Raw genomic sequence first — 22,456 nt, 5'->3', positions numbered from 1 at the left:
TTGTGCATTCACGATTTTCTAACAAATTCATCAAAGCTAAAAGCTTTTGGGATGCCACAAAGACAGTTTTCTGGTATGTGCACAACCCAAAGCTATGCTTCTTACTTTTGTCTGCCATGAAAAAAACAATTAGGTCATGTAGTACGGGATTTTTTTTTTTTCAACATTGTCTTGTAGATTACATGACAATTTCCTGTCTATCCTCATTCTGCCTTATATCCTTTTTTGGTATTTGTTAGTTCTAAGATTGATATGTCAGTCCTTCAGTTTAAAACGAGCATGACATTTCTTAGATTCTGTTGATATATTTCTATTGATTGTACTAAAAATCTGACTATCTTTAAATATGGTTATTTTTTTCCTGTTCAGGTATAGAAAGAAATGTACTTTAAGAACTAGTGCAAGAATAATTTATAAATCATGTTACTCATTTTCACAATAGTGAAGGTGCTTCTAGTTGACACTTTTATAGATTAGTTTTTATATGCCATTTGGATGATTTGTCCACATGAATGTATTTATACCAGTAATAGTCATGTTATGATAATTTTTTTTTTCTTTTTGGGATCTGAGTTTTTGGGAATATCTAGTAACTGAATAAATTATGATTTTCACAAGAGGGCTGTGATAGTACAGCTCTCTCATAACTGAAGCAGTATTCATACTACCAATCCGCAACCTGAACTCTTGTCTTCCTAAAAGAGCTTCAAACAGATCAGTTTTTATAAAATGGCAGTCTGTGGCTATTTCAGTTGTGAACAGAAAATTTAAAGCATTCTTTTCCAAACACAGGGAGTGACCCAGGATCATTCACCTGAAATCTTATCCGTCCCAAAATACACTGCATTATTTGAGCACTCTCATATTCAAATGCCTTCAAGAGCTCTGTTAGGGCACTGGCTCAGCAAATCCTTCTGTTTTGTTCTTTATTAGGAACTCCATTTCCAGTTACTCTTGTATTAACTTGGGGAAACACTTAAAACAAGTGTGTATACTGACACAGTTTGTACGTGAGACACGTGGACATGGAGGATTACGATTTACAGAGCAGAATTCATATGAGGAGAGATAGTGGGTAGAAGAAAGCATGTTTTGTATGCCTGGCTTTTTTTTCCTCTGACATGTGGGACACAAGTCTCTCAAATATTTACAGGAGTATGCTTTTTTGATACTATAGGATTTGTCTCCAGCACCATGTCCAAGAGTTAAATGGAAATAGTTTTTAAACACAGTAATAATATGTATGGTCTGCTTAAGGGGTAAGTGATACAGTAGCATGTTTTCTGACTGCTCTTTACTTGGTCAAGTGCTTTTCCTTGGTTTTCTACATATTCATGTTTATTTCTGAACTGTTTGCTTTGAAAACATAAAAGAATAAAGAAAGAAGATCACCTAGGAGTTAAAGAACCTACTACAGTTCTCCATTTCTAAAATGTTAATAGTCATGGAAATTTGAAATTTTAGATCCTTAGTGCCATAGGCTAAACAGCAGTCCTCTGAAAAGGTTAATATTTAATTTGGCATATTTGCTCTGAATGTTAGCTATATTAAATATTTGTATTTTCTCTGAGCTTGAAAGAAGCTTAGTATTTTCAGCATCTTGTGTAATTCCTATTTCCAGAGATATATTAAGAGGTTATTTAAGGTCACCATTGTGTTGCTGTCAAAAGACACAGCCCTCATAGCCAGCAGACCATGCTAGCCCAGGGTGAGCTGGCTAGGAACACGGTGTTTGGCTCATGTACTTTGTTTCAGCTGCTGAATGGTACTGAAAGACATCTGAAAATACTCTGAGAATAATTTAGTCAGTAACATCTTTATTAATTAAGAAACAAATCCATTAAAAAAAATTAAATACTTAGTATCTGTCTTCTCTGTATTCTGCAAACAGCAGCTGCAGTTAAGGCTGTTGTAGCTGAAAGGGGAGAGGCAGTGTCTGCGAGTGGGATGGCAAATGGACCCTGGGACACTGTTCCTGCTAACATATGGGCTGCTATTAGAAAGGAGCACAAGAAATCTGGTGGTGAGCAGTGCATAAGGAGCTGCAGTGGCTTAATGAAGGCAAGAAGAGAAGAATAACTGACATGGAGAACAAGTCAGGATCTGTTATTTGAATTGGCCCTTTGGTATTTCAGTTTGACATGCAAGCTAAAATGCCCTATAAAATGAGGATCAGCATGAGGCTGACTTTATGGAAATAACCTAACCAAGGTATAACTCTTTGCTTTCTTTCAAGATTTGTGAAATTCTTGAACCTTCACGTAGCTACCATTTTACACCACAGAATGGTCTGTATTTAGATTCATGGGACTCAGGTGTTTCTCACCAGAGGATTGATTTTATTTTGCTTGTGATGCATCAGTCTGATAATCAGCTGCAAACAAGTAGGAAACTGTAAGTCCTTATGAAAATCCCACTGCAAATTTGCATGATTTAACCTAATCAATTTGTGGCAGCCCGGGGGTGGCAATAGTGGTTGCAGCCTCACAAGTCTGGGGATAAATACAGTCTTGCAAAGAAATTATAGGCACAGGAGAAAGCTGAAGTTGTGTATTTTTTTATTGTCCTCTCCCCTGACTCCCCCGCTGAAGTTCTGTGGATGACACTTGAATTGCCAGCGTGCCAAAACCTAGGAAATGAGTAAGTGTGGACTCAGTGCCATAATTCTCCTCAGAACGGGGCGGGGATTCTGCTGGCTTGCAGCAGAGTACTTGCAGAAAGCTAATACTCTTTACTGGTTAGAAACAAGGATTTAGAAAAGCTTTCAGCAATTATTCTGGATAGTGCTTTTCAAGAGCAAACAAATAAATGCAAAGATGAAATGAGGCTTCGTTGTTTCCATCAAGAGGCAAAATATTACAACGATGGAATAAGTTCTGTCTCAAGTATTCTCTTGGCTAAAATTGCTCAGAATAATAAGCTATGTAAGAATCAGACGTATCAAATTTTAAATTCTTCTTAATAACTTGGTGTTAGGAATTGGAAAACATCAATACTTTTCCACTGTACATTTACTGTCACCTCACTAACTCTGAGGATAATTTTTCACTTTCTCTTTTCCTTGCTGTGTCCAAAAAATAATCAGCAGCTGTACAGAGTCTCCATGGGAAAATAAAACCCAACCACTTAAATTACAAAGGGGGGAGGGAGAGGGAGGAAACAGTATTCAGAGGCAAGCAAGGAAAACAGTTGTGATGCATGGGACTCATCATTTCTATTTTAAACGATTACATGAATTGGATGATACAGAGTTAAGGAATTGGGCTTCAGCTTTTTAGTTTTATTGACTAAAATTTGTACTCTGGTAAGGAAAAAATGTGGTAGGAGACAACTACTGAATGTGAAGACAGAAATGTAGAATTGCCTTGGTCCAATACCCAGTACTGACTGTATTAAGCACTGGATCACTGCCAAAACAAGCAGCATTAAGAGCTATTTAGTCTCTTTCCTTGTCTTTTTCACAGAGCCAAGTCACAGAATGATGTGCTAAAATATGAGATGGAATGACTTAAGTGAGGTTCATGACAAAAATGATGGAAACGGGAAGCTGCAGCTGATAATGAAAATCACTTCTGAAACCTCTAATAGGGGTTTATTTATATACAGTTTAATAATTCTCCATGTTTAAATATAAGATGATGCAAAGGGAGCAATATTTATTTCATATGGTATGATGACAACCTTGATCCTGAATGCCAGATAATCCCTTAGATATGCACTTTCCTTTCTGTGCCATTTGGCTTTCTGTATAAATCTTTGGTTGCATTTAATGATTATTCAGGATTTTCTGTTTTCAAGGTACTACTTCAGCCTACTTGGGATTTTATGTCTGTGAGAAAACGAACTTTTTTCATTTCCTGTAGATGAGGAAAAGGTACAGAAGGGGAGGATTTCCACATATATCAGTGCTGCTTTATTGTAACATTATTGTGACATGCTTCTTGTGTTCTAATGCCAAGCTATAAAGAAAGTGTTGCTGTGGCTTCTTATTGTTGTAGCAGAACAAAATTACTAGGGGAGTTCTCTCCCTAATTACTGAGTTCCTTATCCCATTCTACTCCATAGTAACAACCTGTAACACTGGAGGAAAGATGTTATGGTTGTGGAATTTCTTGAAGACTGGTATTGCCAGAGCCAGATAGCTTATCTAAGTAGTTATTCCTTTTTATTTTTTTTTTTTTATTTATTATGTTTCCTCTCCCCCAGATTGCTGCTGCTTCCCTCTCAGGGCTGCTGTGCAGTGCTTGTGCTCTGCTGGCTTTGGCCCTAATTGTGCTGTCCTTGTACCAGGATTCTTTCAGGGGGAGCCATTCATATCTGACTTCCCTGGGTGTTGTTGAAGAAGAAAGCCCCCAGGGAAATATGCTTACAAAGGTGTATGACCATGAAACTACTACTCTCCTGTAGTGTTTATAAATTTAATCCTTCATTTTATCAGAAACAATAATTTTTTACTTAATTTTGTGACTTACTGCCACTGAAATGCTGGGATGTTAAATTGAAGTTGAGATCAAATCTGATTTGCCCCATACCAGGAGTAGTCTATTTATGTATAAATATTTTCTTAATTTTGTTCTTTATCTTTGAAAGGGGTTTTATCCTCTGAAATCCTTACAATTCAATAATACCTCAATTCCATGGAATGGTTTGAAAGTTACCTTTTTTCTTTTCCAAAGTCTGCAGGTTGGAAAAGCATATAAGAGATTTTACCTCTATCTTTTTAGCTACTTAAACTAATCTTTTGACTTGTCCCATGCATTATCTGTTAGCTTGTAATTCACTTGGTTTGGTGCTGATATTCTATTTTCTTGGTGTTTGAATGAAAGTGCATCTTTGGGGAGGCCTTGTGCAGCTGCTGTGTCTGTCTCAGCCCTAACAGCTGTTTCATGTAGGTGGCACATTCAGACTGACAACTTTCTTTCCAACGAGGATTTTTCTCCATTCATCTATGTGTGGCTTATTTCTGAAGTTATCCATTTCCCTACTCTCTAAGTAACTGAAATAATTAAAATCTGTTCTTAATTTCAGAAGAGATTAGAGTTTTTTCTTTCCAGTCTTAAATGTGTGAGTTTTCAATATTTAAAAAAAAAGTTGGTTTTTTTTCTATTAGTTATAAGAAAAGTGTAGCCATATAATTGATTTTGTAGATCTTGACCCAAAGGTCATCCAGGGTAATGGAGTTTCCAAGTAAAATGAAGGTGAATATTAGAGCATCGTAGTGGTCACCCAGGGCTATCTGGGGTAATTTTGACTGTTGTGATAATATAGATCTGAATTTTCCCCTTGGTGTATTTTTCTAGCCTCCTTAAGAAAGCTAGCTATAGCAGAAGTCAGCATTAGCAGGTGTCTGGGAACAGCAAAAAAGCCCTCATGACCTGTCAGCTTCTTTTCCTATGCCAGAAGTCACAGCCAGTTATCACTAGATTGAAGTTCAGCTAATATTGCTGCAATGGTTTCTGCTAGGGGTGATGAGCAACTCTCCCAGGAAGATGGAGAATTGTTTTCTCCACTCTGCTGCTCAGTGGCAGAAGGAGTAACGGGGCCAGGAAATGATGGTTTTCTTGCATGTGGCTTCACATAAAGCAGTTCAGCCTTTGCTCTGGTGACAAACATTATCTGTGACTGTCCTATATTTTTGGCACTCATGGAGCTTCCCAAGAGTGACTGGTTTCTTGCTGTGGCTTTCCTTTCACAGTGGTTAGTAACTGCTCTGAAGAGAGCCTCGTGTTTCAATTTATTTTTTCTTAAGCTTCTGTTTCTGCACTCTAAAAACTTGAAATAGTAAAAAATTACAGCAGGACATATTATTACTAGGATGGATAAGTGTGTCTCCTTGAGATGATTTCTCTGTAGCATTGTTTTGCCAATATCTGGCCTGAGGCAGCTTTGAGTGGTGAAGAAAAGTTCTCTGTGTAGCTGCTTGTTTTGCCACCAGTGTGCAGGCACCTTCACTGCTTGCTGAGCAGTGTCCTCTGCCTGCAGTTCAGTGGTTAACCCATTATATGAGGAATCCATTCTACCAGCTACAAAGCATGTGTGGTGTTGATGATGATCTCACACAAAAAAAAAGAAAATAGTTACTGAAAGGCAGGAAGCTTGCCAGGTTGAGCAGCTTTACCGAGAACAAAACCTTTCACAGAGTAGCTGTTGCAATATTGAAGAGCCTGTCCTCAAAGCACACTGCAGTGATTTTAGGAGTAAAGCTTGTCCTTTTACCTAAGATTGCAACTTCTGTCAGAATTGTCTTTGGTTTTTTGAAGTTGTTATTTTTATTTTACTAATTTTAAAGAAATATGAAAATTGTCACTAAAAAACAAAGCAGAGGGAAAATGGGATTTAAAAAAATCACTATTTTTAAATTAAGAACAAAATAAAAACTGGAATTGGCTCAGAGTACACGGATATCTGTAAATTGAGATTTATCTGTGCCACAAAGATGCACATTTAGCAAATTAGCATCCCTTTTCAAAAGAGATCAAACTCTCTAAGTGTCTTTTTTGGTGAGTGAAGGTTCTATTCTGATAAAGGGTGTCACAGTTATTCCATTTTCCTCATGAGTATTGCTTTATATGAGGTGGTTTCTGCTTTGGAAGAGCAGGTCATGCCCCAGTGCTGCGTGCCCCCACAGTGTGTTCTGCCTGCCCTGTGATGTGACTGCCGTGCTCCTGGAAGGGCGTTCTGGAACAACTTGACTCTCTGGGATGGCAGATGGCTTTCCAGCAATTATTTGTCTTCTCCTACCTTTGGCTCTACAGCTGTTTTTGTGTCCCCAGTCAGGTCCTACCTGGTTGTTTTTCTGTCCCCAGTCAGGTCAGTCTGGTAGTCGTTCCTGGAAATAGCGTGGAGTGGCTGTGCAGTGAAAAGCTGCATACCCCAGATGGGGCTCCATAAGTGTAACTTGGGAGCAGCAATAAAGAGTTACTTCCCTGTTAGTTGCCCTGTCTTGTTTTAATAATTTCTGAGAGAAGTTACCTGAATATCCTAATAGGGATGTTGCCTTGCCAACATCTTACCTATAAATGTGAGCACGTGGTCAAAGGAAGGAAGGAAGGAAGCCAAAAGTGTTGTGTGTGGACCACGCTGGGAAGATTTCTAGGGGTAGATGGCATGAGACATTGGTGAGTTGCAGATAATGCTGTCAACATGGAAATAATGTCATCAAAGTTTCTAGTAAATTGCATTACAATTTGTTCTTCTAAGGACACATCACTACCACATACTAGCTAGCTAATTTCTGGATAGCTTTGTGTGTCCATGTGAGCTGTTGTCAAGGGATGCCACATTCAAAAGTATGGAGGAATAAATTTCCAACTGGTGTACAGTCTGGAGATGTTTAAAGTATTCAGTCATCAATATTTTGTTTTCTGATAGAAGTGGAAATGATACATTGCTTAGGGAAAATTGTTTTCTGATGGTGAGTTTGAAAAATAGAATTGGTATGAGTGTTGATGAACTTGCTATTTTATATCATTTATGTGGAAATGTGGAAGCAACCTGTCAGAGGTTTTACATCCCTTTTCAGGTGTGCCTATGTGAGCTTTTTCAAGGATATCAGTTATTTCAGTATATATCCGTTATTTCCATGACAATTGCTTAGAGTTGTGCAGATTTGGAAATGCTGCATGCTGAAAATCATGAAATAGCTAATTTTTGATGTGTCTTTGAAAATAGGCTACCTTGGTCTTCTATTTTTATGCAGCTAAAGTTTCACTTAACTTCCCTTCTCTGACATACTTTTGTCCAATAAAAGGGCTAATTGATTTGGGTAATTATTTAACACTTGATTAAATTAACTTTTGCTTGAAAATTTTGTGGGTGCTGTATGGCAATGCAGAAATTTATTGCACCTTTACAGCTGAAGGTAGCACTTGTGGTGAACAATGATAGAGTTCAGGGTATGGTGTGCAGAGTTATGCTCATGGTTGTACACAGGATCTTTTGCTGTTTATTTGCCCTGTCTTGTTCTCAGTTTGGGAATTTCTAAAAAGAAGTGTATTGCACCTGAAAATCTTGGAAAGACTGAAATAATTTGAAGACCATGGTAATAGAGGATAAGGCTAGTAAGTAAAGAGAATTTTACCTCATTATGAGGACAACAATATACATTATTCTCAGTAGTGTATGTTGCTGTCCTTGTAATGAGGTAAAATTCTCTTTACTTAGCTTTAATCATTCCATTTTCTGTTCAGATTTAGAGGCAGTTATGTAAGTTGTGAACGGATTGTATGGAATAGAGTGACTCACCAAGACAGAACATAGTGCTCATAGCTGTGTTGTTACAGGGAAGTGCTCAATGACTCAGCTAGAGAAGAGTCTGCTAATTAGAACTGCTGTGCATGTGGATTTAGATGAATATCTGCCCTGAAGCTGTCCAGCACACTTTCTGACACCTCCTACTGCATGAATTACTGGGCAGGCTTTTTGTGTTGGGCATATCACCTTTAAGGACGTTAAAGGAGCTCTTCAGATTTCCTTGTTATGCCTTGCAGTTTTCTATTTATTTAATATTTTTTGTTGTCCATTCTTGGCAGCTTCTGCAATGGGGATGAGGCTGTATGTGCTTTGCCCTCCCGGTAGCGTACCAAAATTTGAGGCTTTGCTTTTGAAATGTCTTCTAGTATTGCCCTAATCCTTTCATTGGTATCTTCTCAGCATAGGAGTAATCCCTCTGTCAAAATTCTGTCTACTCACAGGACAAGATCACAGTTTACATCTCAGCTTGGGAAGGTCTCAGTTGAACATGTTTCTAGCCTGAGGAGTCATCAGACCAAATCAGGCCCTGGGAAAGGTTTCTGGGTGGTGTTGGTCTCTGAGGGCTGGCTGAGTGCTCCCGACCTACCCCAAGGTCAAGTTGGTTTTCTTCAGCTGTTCTGCTGGGCTGTAGGGACAAACACCAGCAATCCCAACTTCCTTGCATTTTATGTCGTTACTAATATTGGTATGAATGCTGGCAGGAATATATTTTATTAAAAAATGGCTGCTTATGATTTGAGTTTTAAAAAGCAAAATTGTAGGAGGAATTGTGATGAAGCTTAAAGTAGATAATTCTGTTATTTCAATAATAAGAACATACTCCTGTCTGTTTTTTGCAGACTTATATATTAATTGATATTTCAAATCCTAGAATATGCCATCCTACTACTTATTGCAGCCCTATGGTATTTAGCAAATAATTTCTTTCTTCCAGACATCTTGAAAGTTGTGAAAGATGTTTTTATTGTCATTGTATATGCTCATTGACTCATACCATGTGTGTACATCTATAAACATAAAATAGTTCAACTCTCTCTTTTGAAAATCAGACAACCTACTTATTTTCCTGTTTGTTTTGTGCTGGTGAGCTTAATTGGCTTCAGGTTGCAAATTTGTCTGTTTTTGTGGCAGTGTTTTGTTTTTATAAGACCTTTTTGAAGGGGCTGTTTAACTGAGAGCTTTTGAGTTGTGTGAAAGCAGAACTGCACCTGCTGGTTAAGTATCTTCTCTATTTTAACAGCTCTACAAAAATCCTTCTCCACTGTTGCAGAAAAACATTTCTTTACTGCATAACCAGGTTTTGTCCACCTTTCAGAAACAGCTGCGTGTATTCTCGCTGTTGAATTTGTTTAAGTGCATCATGTTGGGGCCATATAAAACATATGAAAATAGAAAACAAAAACTACCTGGCATTAAATCTAGTATGATAGAGTATTGTCTTTATCAAATACTGGACAAAAAGGTCCATTTTCTTTTTTCTAAAGAACCTTTATATAATAAAAGCTATTTGAATTACTTTTTCTCTGCAATTAATATTGTCTCAGACATTCAACAGATATTTCTTAAGTTCATTGGCTGTCTTGCATTTTCAAAATAAACAAAAAAGCCATCTGTAATATCAAGTTTTTGTGATCACTGAATAATTAGGTAGGATAAGACATAATATGACAGTCTTAAATAAGTAGAGGTGCATTAAGTTCTGTTTGGATCACTTTAAAAGTTTTTCTATCCATTTGTTTCAGTTTTGTTTCCTTGCCTAGTCAATTGATTATCAGATTCTTGTTAGTTTTCCAGATGAAACATATGAATTAAATGTGTGTGAAAAATGAGTGAACAGCTGAACTGATCAAGTCTGTCAGAAGTTCCTTAGAGGGAGCTACTAAAGCTCTTAATCCTAACATGCTCTTAGCAAAGCCTTTAACATCATGCCTTGCATACCCAAACAATCCTCTGCCTGCTTTCAGTAATGTTAACATTGGTTTGTGACATGATCAAGTGTACCAAGTGACTTCTTCAGATGGTTTCAGGCCATAAAAGCTTTCAGGCAGGAGATAAAACTATGGTCTTCTCTTGTTACAAAGTATTTTGACACTTAAACTGGCGTTCCCAAAAATTAAAGGATACTTTTAATAGTTATGTGGGGTAGTTTTTAAACTTTTTTGATAATTCTGTCAGGGTTGTGATTTAGGCTTTGAAGGGCAGAATTATTATTCAGTGCAGACCTTTAATTGGAAAAAAAGGTGAAATTTTGAAAAACAGTTATCACCTCCCTTTTTGTCTCAGTTGCTGATTGCTTGAACTGCATTGAAATTAAAGGACATCCAGTTAGCTGTTGTTTCTTTTGCTAGGTCAAGTTAAATTAGCTCGGAAGATCAGAGGATTAGTTGAGTAGAAATAAAGTGACACTTACTAGATTGTTGCTAAAGTTAAATGAGATCGTTTTGTCAAGGTTGCTGTGTTTTGGCGTGTTTCTTGCCTTCTGCAAAACACAATTGCCTTGAGTAAAATGACCCAGTGGCCTGAAGAAACAATGGAAAGTTTGGAACTATTTTAATAAAATAATCTTATCTATTTCTAATATTAATGGTTACTCCTATTTCTTTAGTATGTCAGAGAATGTGGCTGCTATTGGTCACATACTTGACTTGTTTATGGGTATGTGACACTTGTATCAGGAGTTATTATATTACTGTGGTTATATTATTGGTAAACTCAACCTTGTCCTTGGTTGCCAAACAAAAACTAGCTAATACACCAGATGTTTAACAAAAATAGCTTTCTTTTCCTTTCTAAGACAACAAAATTACTCTACACTGCCTGAACACTAAGGTATATTTTACTTACGTACCCCCAAATTCAATACTTTCATGTCAGACAAATTCACATGAATTAGTATTTCTATTTGAATTTTCATCTTTAAGTGAATGTTACCACAGTGAAGTGGTAAAAGTGATAAAGATGCATCACCAGGACTAGGGCAGATATTTTCCTTTTTTTTTTTCCTACTTTATTGTTAGTAAGAAGTTTGGTTTGCCTTGGGTTTTGCTATTTATCCATCAGTATTACACACAGAAACCAGTGATTTCTGCTAATGCATTTCTGTCAGTGGGCTGTCTTTTGCATCATCTGTTGTTAATTTGGAATCTTCCTTTTGTTAACTTTCACTATCACCAGGAAAGAAAAATGGCCTTGCTACTAAGCTTTAACACTTCATTGAGTTTGGTGTGGGCAGTCTGTGTGGCTTCTGCTGGGGCACCTTGTGTCTCTATAGACAGAAATGTTAATAGTTTCTTCCTTTTACAACTTTGTTCTGATTATTCAAGTTTGCAATCTGCCCATGTGCTTATACAGAGGTCCCCATTATGAATGGCATTCAAGAGAAACCTCCAGAAGATGTTTATAAAAGTAAATAATATTTAGCTCAAGCAGATGGAGACTACTGACTTTCTTCTTTCACTGTTCAAAACCCTGATAATTTGAGATTTTTTTTTCCTAGGAGCTTAAGGGAAAAGAGACACAAACATCTTGAGCTGTTACTGGCTTTGTGTCTTGATGGATGTGATGGTAAAACCATCGCTGGTGAGAACAGGTTAGCTAGAGGAATGATGTCCCCATGAGCATGAGAACCGTGATCCTTGGGAGGATAGTGTTTCACAATGTGTTAGACTGAACAATTTCTGTAATTGTCTCAAGTGCTTCTGGTTTCTAAGAACCATTATCTTGTGTAAAAAAAAATGTATGTAGAAATATTAATATTTGGAGACAAAATATTGGTTATATTTTGAATTGAAAAAGGTCATTTTTATTTTCACTAATAATTTCATTATTAGCACTGTGCAGATGATATGGGGATGTTTTAAAAGTATTTTACAAGGCAAGCTAAAGGCGCATTAAGCATAATTTCTCATAGTTGCCTTTTGTTCAGGAAAAATCATGTAAGTTGGAGGAGGCAATACAATATCTTGGAGTTATTTAAAAATACCTATCTTTTAAGTAAAAATCTTTTTAAAGTGGATTTAATTCAACACCAATGAATGTGAGCATCATATTCTGAGAAGTGGGTAACTTTTGGGGGAACATGAAACTACTGTGATGAGACTATTGTCTGATGAGTGGTCTTAAAAGTGTGATATAAAAAGCAAACAGAGAAGAAGAATACATTTAACGACACTGTTTAGGATCAGTGTGCATGGAGGAAGACTGGAGATGTTGATTTGGTGACAGCTGGACTTTGGACCAGGGTTTATTTGGGTGGAAGCGAAGAAAGTTTGCTGTAGAGCTGTGTAACAAAAAACCAAGCAGTTACTGATGTCTCCCTCGATGGGGGGGAAGAAGGAAAGGAGTTGAAGATGAAACCGAGATTGAATCCAGGGGTTTTGTGACTCTGAAGGAACAGGAAAAGGAGGAATTTGGATAAAGATGAAAAACAACCACTTTCAGCTCCTGTTCATTGGTACATGCTCTGTTGACTTCATTCCCAGCAGTTGAGAATATGGCTGTTGAGTTCAGCTTTAATGCTACATTTGAACTGGCAGAGAGATCTCAGGATAAAATCTCAGCAAAAAATAGGTGGAGATGAAAGTTTGAGGTTATAGATTCCACATTCCTGGAAGTGGGATTGTATCATGGTCCACTGAATTGTAGAAGCAGCTTGGGAAAGATGAGTTACCTATAAAGAAGTGGAAAAGAAAAAACCTGAAAGAAAAGAGCAAAAGAAAAAGAAAGAGAGAAGAAATCCACCAAAAAGGCCAAAGGAGGATTAAAAAGAGATTGGAGATTTGAAAATAAAGAATTTGGAAACATCCTTTGTGAGATTAACCATAAAAGGGAAAGCATACAAATAAACTGAGGGGAAAATAAAAAATAAAGGGTTTTTCTTTTCTCAGTTTAACAGAAAACAGATAGATTTAATTAACTGAGCAAAACATAATGTAATATATAAAGCAACTGAAACATAATAAAAACTCCTTCAATAATTAGTGCTTTGAGAAAGATGTTAGGAAACGTAAAGGTTCAGTTTTCTCAGAAATGTATATATTTTACTCATAGTTCAAATATTTGCATCTCAGGGTCTTTTACGCTTTGTTGTATTTACATAGAGAACACTACGTGCTAAAATATTATTACTAGAATGACTTTAGATTTAAGTTGCTGCATTTAGGTAATGTACAAGGAAACCAAACAGACAAGGATTCTGCAATAAGTTACTAGTCTTTTACTAGGTAGTTTTCTTATTTTCTCCACATAAAAATGTAGGTCAGTAAGGAAATATATGTGATGTAAATATATGTTTGTCATGAACTTTCCCAAAGGTTGTAAACATAGAATTATATTCTTCAGATTGGCTTTATTGTCCAAATAATTCTTTAATTAAATTAAGCTCTTTTTTATTTAAAGCTGTCTTTTGGGGAGATATTGCCTTAGATGATGAAGACTTAAAAATCTTTCAAATTGACAGGACGATTGACCTCACACAGCACTCCAACGAAAGACTTGGCCATAACACAGGTATGCTATTTCAAAGTTGTTTTAATTTATTTTTCCTGTTAGTTAATTCTGTGCAGAAGGCAATCTGTGTTTTGAATGTGGAAAGTCAGTATAATGTCTTGGATAACATTAGCTTACACTTAGGAAAGTTATTAAACAAGAGCTATAGATTCACATTAGGGAAAAGAGAAGCAAAACATTTAATTTTATTCCAGCATTTCTGTTAAAAAATGTCTTGTTGAATTGAGGAGCAGAAACTGGTAGGAAGATTAGAGTCTGCTCTGCAGGTGGTCATGTGGGAAAGGAAATTGTACAAAGCTTTGATTTCATCACTGAAAGTTCCTGATAGCAGAGCCCAAACACGCCATGGAGAACATATGTGGTATCCTGGAGGCAAAATTGGAAGCCTGGCATTGCAACCCCTCCTTTTGCCCTTTTTTTACTGTTTCATCCAGTTCTGTACCCAGACCTAGAGGAAACACTAGAATGTGTTCATCATCCTTGCTAGATATGCCTTGTCTAAAAAACCAGCCATTTATTTGACATTTTAATACACATTTCTATGCTATTGTTAACATACATGCATTAGCACCAGAAGCTGCAATCTGATTAACAGAGGCAGCTGGGTATTCAGACAGATAGATAAAGAGATTTTTTTCAATGTGTAAATGTCTGTTTGCAAGACAGAAAACATAATCCATGCCTAAATGGATGTCTGTCTAATGTCTAAAAATATTTATGCTTTCAGGCTGTGATGAGTAAATTGATAACTGAGAATTTGTAAACTTTCAGGTTATGGTACAAAAAAAGCCAACTTACTGAGAAAAAGTCTGAAAAAATGTTATTAGAAAATGTAAAAATTTATTACTGGAATTTATTTTCTGTTAAGCACGCTTTATTTATGCCTGAACTGAGCTTCCATAAATTATTCCTGATATGTGGAAAAAATTTTCAGACCAAAGAAGCAATTTTGAATTTAAGCTTTCAATATCCATATATTTTAAAAAAATTTTGTTCATTCTAGGTAGATGCTGTGATTAAAGTATTTTTATGACAACTTGAAAATTTATTTTATCTCCTTTTTCATCCACTCGTTTTTCCAAAACAGAAAAACTTTTGATCACATCTAGATCCAGACTATATCTTAGAATTAGTGGTCTCTCTGCTCACCTCTCCTCCAAACAAATAGTTTTAATTGCCTTTGAAGATATCTCAGGCACTAGTTTTGTTGAAAAAATGTAGAACAACATCAGTCATTTCCCCTTTAAAGTGGATCCAGTCAAATGATTTCTTTGGCTTGCTGACTCACTTCTTTTTGCTTTTCTACTTTTTAACTGCAAAGTTGTTATTATTTTTTAATTTGCACACAAAAGTACACATTTCTAAGTATTTTTAAAATTATATTTCATTTTCTAACACTTAGCTTTTCCTTTCTTATGTGTTTTGTGACATGCACTTTATCTTTCCTTGTGGATGATATCCTGTTCAGGATATTGAATCACTCTGTTAAGTATTGCCAATGTATTTGCATCAGTTTTTTCTACCATTATTGCACAAAAAGAGTCGATGCAGTTGTGATGATCAGTGGGACTCAACTTTGGAGAAAAGCTCTCCTAAGTTAATGACTTCATAACTGCTCTCAGTGAACCCTCAACATTCTTGATCTTTCCGAAGAGAGCGTTAGAGGAGTCAATTTTACACTTCACATATGTAATTTATATTCCTAAATTTACAACATTCTTCATGTGTAAACTTGGAGTTGTGTGCTCATCTCCCCTAATTCCAAAAGAGTAAAATGCCAACTACCTCATTAGTATTAGGTAGCAACTGTAAAAGCAATAAAAGCAATGCTAGATATTTGTAATCTAGAAAACAGAATTTAGTCTTAGTTACAGACACAATGGCAATGAATTGTAAGCTTGATTTCTGAGCACTTTCTATTGTAGATTTTCACAGACTAAAGGTGACATCAGGTGAAAGGATTAGATGCTTGGTTGTAAACCATCAAGAGGAGGTGGCAGAGTCACAGTTGTTATTGCAACTCTAATTAAAATCCTGAGGCTCACAGGCTGTGATTCACATGATGTGACTGCTCCTTTTTGTGAGGATTATCTGCCTGGATTTGTAGGGTCAGATAATCTGTGAGCTTCTTGGAGTATGGCTCTGTCATTTTATTTTTCATTTTGTACAAGGAAAATGCTTAGTTACTTTAAACAGGAAAAACCAGTAAAGCTGATAACATTTATGTGTGTAGTTTTATAAGTCCAAACTGCCAAAAGTATCCTCCTTATCCTGCCTGAATTATGAGAAGATGCAGTGAATAGGGATTAAAACTTTTTTAGTCTATATGGTTTGGCAAGGCTGTATGTTAGCTTAGAGACAGGTTAGTTAAGTGAGAGACTTTGGCTTTTCACTCAATGTAATACACAGACTGCAATAAGACAAAAGAGTGTTTTGGGTTTTTTTTCCCCTAAAAATATAGTATAACACTTAAGTAACTAATGGATTCTTTAGGGGCTTTCATCTATGACATAACAGATGCTTATAATGATTTTTAAAATATTTATTTGGAATGCTTAGCTATAAGCCTTATTTTATAAGATGAATGTGAGCATGAGAGACAATTACATTAATGATGATCAATGTTCTATCCTTTGCAATTTATGTTATAGTTACCCTGTAACTTGTTGGAAAGGAATGTGTTGATCTATTACCTCATCTATTTAAAATGTTTTTAAAAATTTGGAAAATTTTTCTCAAGGGAGCCAGCAGCTATGTGACAGCATAATGCAAATAATTAGGCACGTTGTTATTCACTGAGCAGCCACACACTCTGAGCAGCCTTATATGGAATTTTCTCATCTGTAATATGAATTTAAGTTGCTGTTTAAAAAATAGATTTTCTGCATAGATATTAAAATTTTTTATAGAAAATTGGGAAATGCCTTTTTAGTGGTGTTGGAGGTTTCAGTGGTCTGGTTTTTTGTATCTTTTTACTTTTTCAGTTAAGGTAGTTTACAAACTCTCTTGTCCTATGAGAAGTCGTGAATTGTAAAATACAACTTACTGCAAACCTCTAAAATCACAAAGCTTTCAGAACAATTCTGAATTATTTAATTGACTCATGTAGTGTAGTCAGTGTTATTGCTTCTGGTTTACTGATGCTTGAAAAGCCACTTGTAGCTGCAGAAGGTTTATGTGTGAAGGGAGGATGTAGCAGGCCCAGATGCAGTAAACCCAGAAATGTGTTATAGTTCTGTAAATGGCATGGTAAATGTTAACCTAAGATAGGAAGTAATTTATTTTTTCATTGACTGCTGTAATTACATATATGTATATATACCTGCCCAGTCTTACTGTAATATACACCAGCATGTGATGTTTCAAGGCCTTAAAAGCACACTGACATCTCTATTTGCATGCTAGCAAAGAAAAACAAATACTTCATGTTAAAATCAACCATATTAAGTTTTGATGGGTTGGTTTGTTTGTTTGTTTTCTGATGAAACTTTGGCTGTTTGCTTTTTCTCCTTCCTCTCCCTTGAAATGAGAAAATTATGGAATGCATTCAGGAAATTTCTTTGAGAGTAACCCTTTTTAGCTGTCAGTCAATATGGCTCTGAGGATGTCAAGGTCACCAGGAAGAAAAAAGCTCCAAATAATTATTAGATGATGTAATTGTCATGACTTGCCTGAGTAACAAAGACATGTTGGCTTATATTCATGGAATGCATATTAGAAACATTTTCAGCTAATCGTGTGTTTTTATCACATTATCAAGAGTACTTGAAATGTTTTTATGGAAATTATCAAAGAATATGAAGCTTCTTTTAGGATGCCTCTCTAGACTAATATGGTTGCTGTATGTGTAAAATTCCACAGTTTTAACTTTTGGAAATTCCTTTCTTTTTTTTTTTCTTTTCTTTTTAAAGGTGGCTTTGGAGAACATGGAATGTCAAAAAAACGCAGTGCCCTCTATCAGCTTATAGAGAGGATAAGAAGATTTGGCTCTGGTATTTTCGCTGTTTAAATTAGCAAGTTGCCTGATGTGATAGTGTATCATGAACATTAATGATGGTAGTACTTTAAACACTTTAAAGCCTTTAACACTTTAAAGCCTTTCTGTATTACTATTGGCATAAACAAATTATCAGTGCAAGAATAGCAATGAAGAGATTAGCTCTTTTTGCCATTTTCTTAGAGTTCTTCTTCCAGCATGAAATCTGAAAGCTAAAACACATAGTTTTAAATGTTATATTAAAAATTACTTAGCTTTGTTTTATGACTGTGTTCACAGTTATGGGCTCAACTAATGTCAATACAGTGTCTTTTCACTGCAAGTAGACCATGCTGCAAAGCTGCTAATTTAGTTTGTTTCCTGCTTTTTCCTGGCTCCAGGTGGGGCATTCTGATGATTCATTCTGTGAAGCATTTGTGGTGTGTTGTGCTGAACAAGCGTATTTTTACATTAATCATACTCTTGTCAGTATGAATGTAGTTAAATTGAGCAGCACATAGAAGTGGAATCCCCCCTAACTCTGGCTGAGTTTACACTCTATATTTGATGCAAGAAGACATCACTTTAATGTTGTGTGAAACCTCTCTTCAAAAAGGAAATTATGTGCAAATCCATTGCGATTGCACCGCATTGTGTTAATCAGAGCACGGTAACTGCCTTTACAGAGGTGCTTTGATACATAATCTTCGTTCGTTAAAGGAGAATTAAAATTTTAGTCTTGCATAAATTCTTGTCATCTATTGGGTGCAGTTTGGAATAAATTTTTTGCCTATACCTCTGAAGAGCGCAAATAAAAATAATTTGGAATGGTAAAACATTTAAGTAAATGTGTGCTGTGGTTCAGTAATGACTGAATACTAAGTGTAAAAATAGTTTTTGGTAAAGAGTCTGCCTGTACTGTAGACACTTTGTGTGTAATTTGTTGTGTAATTCTCATTTACACACTCATTTAATTACAAAGATGAGTCATTTGCCTTACCTGGTTTGGTTTTGTTTTGCTATTTTTTTTAAACCCTGGAATTTTCTGTGTAATTCCTGGTATAATTCAAGTTACATGTTGGTTGTCACAAAGGCAGGCTTTTTTTCCCCAATTATCAGAGCTTCCTCCCTGCCTTGTGCTGTAGCTTCTGCCTTGTCTTCCAATTGCTGCTCTCTCAGCCTTGGGGCTATGCCGACATTCCTTACCATGACTCTGCCCTGGAATCCTCCCCAATTCTGACATGGTCATTAACACTCAAGTGCAGCTGGTACCACAGGGGATTCTCACAGAGGGAAAATGTAATCTTCCACCAGGAGTAAGAAAAAAGGCTTCAACTGCACTGAGTAGGGTTTGTTAAGCACTTTTCGAGGGATCCATTTTGATCAACTGGCCAGATCTACAAACCAACTTACAAACTGTTCAGAAGCACCTGTTTTGGTGTCCTAGTCCTTGTCTAACTACCCTTTTCCTTTTCTGTTCTCACATAAATTTCAGCTGATTAAGATTTGCCTGTAATGGTATGAATGGTGGTAGCATCCCTGAAAACAGTAGACAGTTTTTTCTCTTCTAAAGAAATTCCAGCCATGAGTAAAACCTACCCATGGGGTTCCAAATGCTAGTTTATGAAAAAATGTATGATTTCTTACTGTCCAGTGCTTTAAAGATGGTAATTGCACTTGCTTTTTCCAGATCATACAATAAAAATGAAAGGGATAGTGAATGTCTTGATTAGTTTGAGTCTGTCCAAACTCTGACATTCTTTGCTGGAAAAATCCTCATTTATTTTAAAAAAACAGACCAAAACAAAATCCAGAGAAAATTAAGTGCAAAAAACACCACCAAAACCACAGGGAGTGTGATTTCTTAAATAATTTTATTAAATGAGAAAATTTTGTTGCACTTACGCAATGCACATTCCAGTTGATAAACATATGTGCAAGATTGTTACTCTCGATATATTCCAAAAATACAAAGGTTCAGACTTCATGTCTTTCTCAGAAAACTATGTAATAATGGACTGTCATGTAACAGCCGTGTCCTGCTTTGAAAGGGTGTCAAGAAATCTAAGTTTGACCTGCTAGAAAAGAATTGCTCTACTTTTTCATGTGTGTGTGATCTCATTCAGTGTTTTAATTATCATTGCAGGTTTTGAGCAAAATAATACATCTAAGGGAAGAACTACTGTAAAATTCTCAGGGAAAAATGAGAAAAACCGATTTCCCAGAGCTGCTACGTCACGAACAGAAAGAATATGGCCAGGTGGTGTCATTCCATATGTAATAGGTGGAAATTTCACTGGTAAGCTCTGTGCTTTGAGTGAAAAGAAGAAAGATAATTTTTTTAAAATTACCTGCCTTTTTTTTTTTTTGATTTTTAAAAGTGAAGTCATGCTATGGAAGTCAGTAGAAGGGTTTCTGTTGGAACAGGCCTGAAGTACATCTGTTTTGAAAAATATTAGTCATACTTAATTGTTTTCAAAGGCAAGCTACATAATAAAAAATGTATAGCAACATTTTAGAGAGGGAAAGCTCTTTTTCTTTACCTAATATTTCTTGTTGCACATTTGTTTCCATGAGCCTAAGTAATGCAATGTCAAGGATTTTTTTTTTTTAATGCAGTATATTTAGCATGAGAATATCTTCAATTTAACTGGTGTGACATGTATTCCTCTAAACTGATTTCACTTAACAAACTGACTCAAATGTGTTTTGTCCTTCCTCAATTTGGTTTTCAGATGAGTACACACAGACACAGTATATGACAAAAAGGAAGACTGGCTGCCCTACATATAAAATTCTTAGCAGAAAGCTGTAGAAAAAGTTAAAACATTTGTTATCCTTGGAAAAAGTAAACAGGTCAATATCAATGTGGATGTAAGAGACAATTTAAAAGAAAAACAGAGCAAGGAAAGCAAAGAGATAAGGGAAGATATATGAAATAGCATCTTATTCATTGTATATGATAATACAGGGAAGCAAAAAAACATGCAAATGCTCACACATTGTATCTGGAGAAACCAGAGCCATTCCTTTCAAACCAACAGCTCCAGTCAGGCTTTCAGTTTGGGTGTTTACATAGTACTGTGCCAAATATGACCTTTGCATTAGGATTAGTCTTCTGAAATAACTGTAGGAAACTAAATGAAAGCACGATATTAAAGATTTTGCCTTTTTCATAATGAAAGATAAATTCTAAAGCTTAGAAAAAATGTCTTAAAGATAAAAGAAAAGGGCAAGATGGGATGGAATAACCTTTATTTTTTAGAATCTGATGTGATTTAAACTTGTTATTTTTACAAAGTTTCAGGTTTTGTTGTTTGTTAGTTTTAAAAAGGTTAGATTTTTTTTGTTTGTTTGTTTAATTATCCTATGTTTTAACTTGTAAGGTGATTGTATTTCTGCTAGCACATTCTTGTCAGATAATACTCTTTGTGGATTTTCAGCTCAGAAGAAACACAGATATAATCTCACACGTTGCCTCTATGTCAGTAAGCTTTGTCTTTTGTCACACAATGAAATTGCATTGCTCTTCTCTCTGAAGTTTTGTTTTGTGCTGAGAGTTGGCCTGGATGATTCTGCATCTAGGGGATAGTTCTGACCTTTTCTGAATGTATTTCTCATTTTAAAGTCAAATGTGTGCTTTAAAATCAAAGGTGTGCTTTTATCAAATTCTGAATTTCCCACTTTTGGTGGATCATTTGTTTTCTGAGAGATTTTGATGCAAAAAGGGGATACTGGTCATGACAGCCTTATTTTAATCAAGCGTTTTTACCAGTATGCCTATTTGCATGGCTTAGATTAAACTGGTGTCCAGACTTGAAGGCTGTAGGATTTTAAAAAATTTTTCTGTTTCTACTAAATAGATAGCTATGATGTAACGTTAGTCAATTTTGCCTGTTCTTTTTCTTTGTGTGTTTTTTTCTTTTTTTCCTCTCCCCCAAGGTGGTTCACTTGATAGTTTCACCTGGGAAATTGCTCAGTGAATGTTGTGCTGATGCAGGCACATAAGCAACGCTGTGTTTCTTTTGCTGTCTCCCTCTGGTGTAACACAGCCATGATCTTTATGGCAGGATTTATGTTTACTGGGGTGTGTCAGGCAGGGTTAGCCCCCTCGCAGGCACATCTGTTGGGATGAACTGTTAGGATGCCTTTAGCATCCCTTTAGCTGGAATCTCGCCATACGTGCGGCTACGGGGACGCACGGGGCTTTGTGATTCCCTGCCTGCTTCCAGGCCCTTGTTCCCAGTCCTGTTGTGAGGAGGAAGGTGCGTTTGGGGGATGCCGTGGTCTCACCGGCTGGGGTTGCCGTTGCAGGCACGCAGCGCGCCATGTTCAAGCAGGCCATGCGGCACTGGGAGAAGCACACCTGCGTCACCTTCATCGAGCGCAGCGACGAGGAGAGCTACATCGTCTTCACCTACCGCCCCTGCGGGTAAGTGTGCGCCTGGGGGAACGCGCGGTCCTGCTCCCAGCCTCTGGCTCTCGGCCACCTCTGTCAGCTTTGCACCCTTAAGGGAATATAAACTTCACAGGAAAATCCGTAATTACTGCGCTTCAATGATGCGCAGTATCATTGCGTGTTCTGCCTGGCTTTTAAGTTCGTTGAAACAGGTATGTGTGGTAACTTTGTAAAGTTGCGCCCCTTTGGTCTATTTCTAGATAAAATTATCTGAATATATACACACGTAAGACTTAGTTTTTGCTTTCTGTCACGCTTCC

The 22,456-nt window shown here is 36.4% G+C and overlaps 1 protein-coding gene across 2 annotated transcripts in view; it reads left to right on the top strand.

The window, feature by feature from the left end:
- Positions 1-22,456, top strand: part of TLL1 (tolloid like 1) — a gene marked incomplete at both ends in the record, with an annotated part of 122,996 nt that overhangs the window by 41,403 nt on the left and 59,137 nt on the right. Inside the window, 4 exons of one of the 2 annotated variants that reach the window (XM_084204237.1) lie at positions 13,651-13,761; positions 17,673-17,753; positions 19,884-20,036; positions 22,052-22,169. In XM_084204237.1, the coding sequence (XP_084060363.1) occupies positions 13,651-13,761; positions 17,673-17,753; positions 19,884-20,036; positions 22,052-22,169 (463 nt within the window). Of the gene's footprint in view, positions 1-13,650; positions 13,762-17,672; positions 17,754-19,883; positions 20,037-22,051; positions 22,170-22,456 lie in introns of those variants that run through there. The other variant, XM_084204238.1, reaches the window with a different exon arrangement.

The sequence above is a fragment of the Fringilla coelebs genome, assembly GCF_963513975.1.
Source record: "Fringilla coelebs genome assembly, chromosome: 4".
Taxonomy (NCBI): domain Eukaryota; kingdom Metazoa; phylum Chordata; class Aves; order Passeriformes; family Fringillidae; genus Fringilla; species Fringilla coelebs.
Note: the sequence above shows the minus strand (reverse complement) of the source record. Positions and strands in the feature narration are given on the sequence as shown.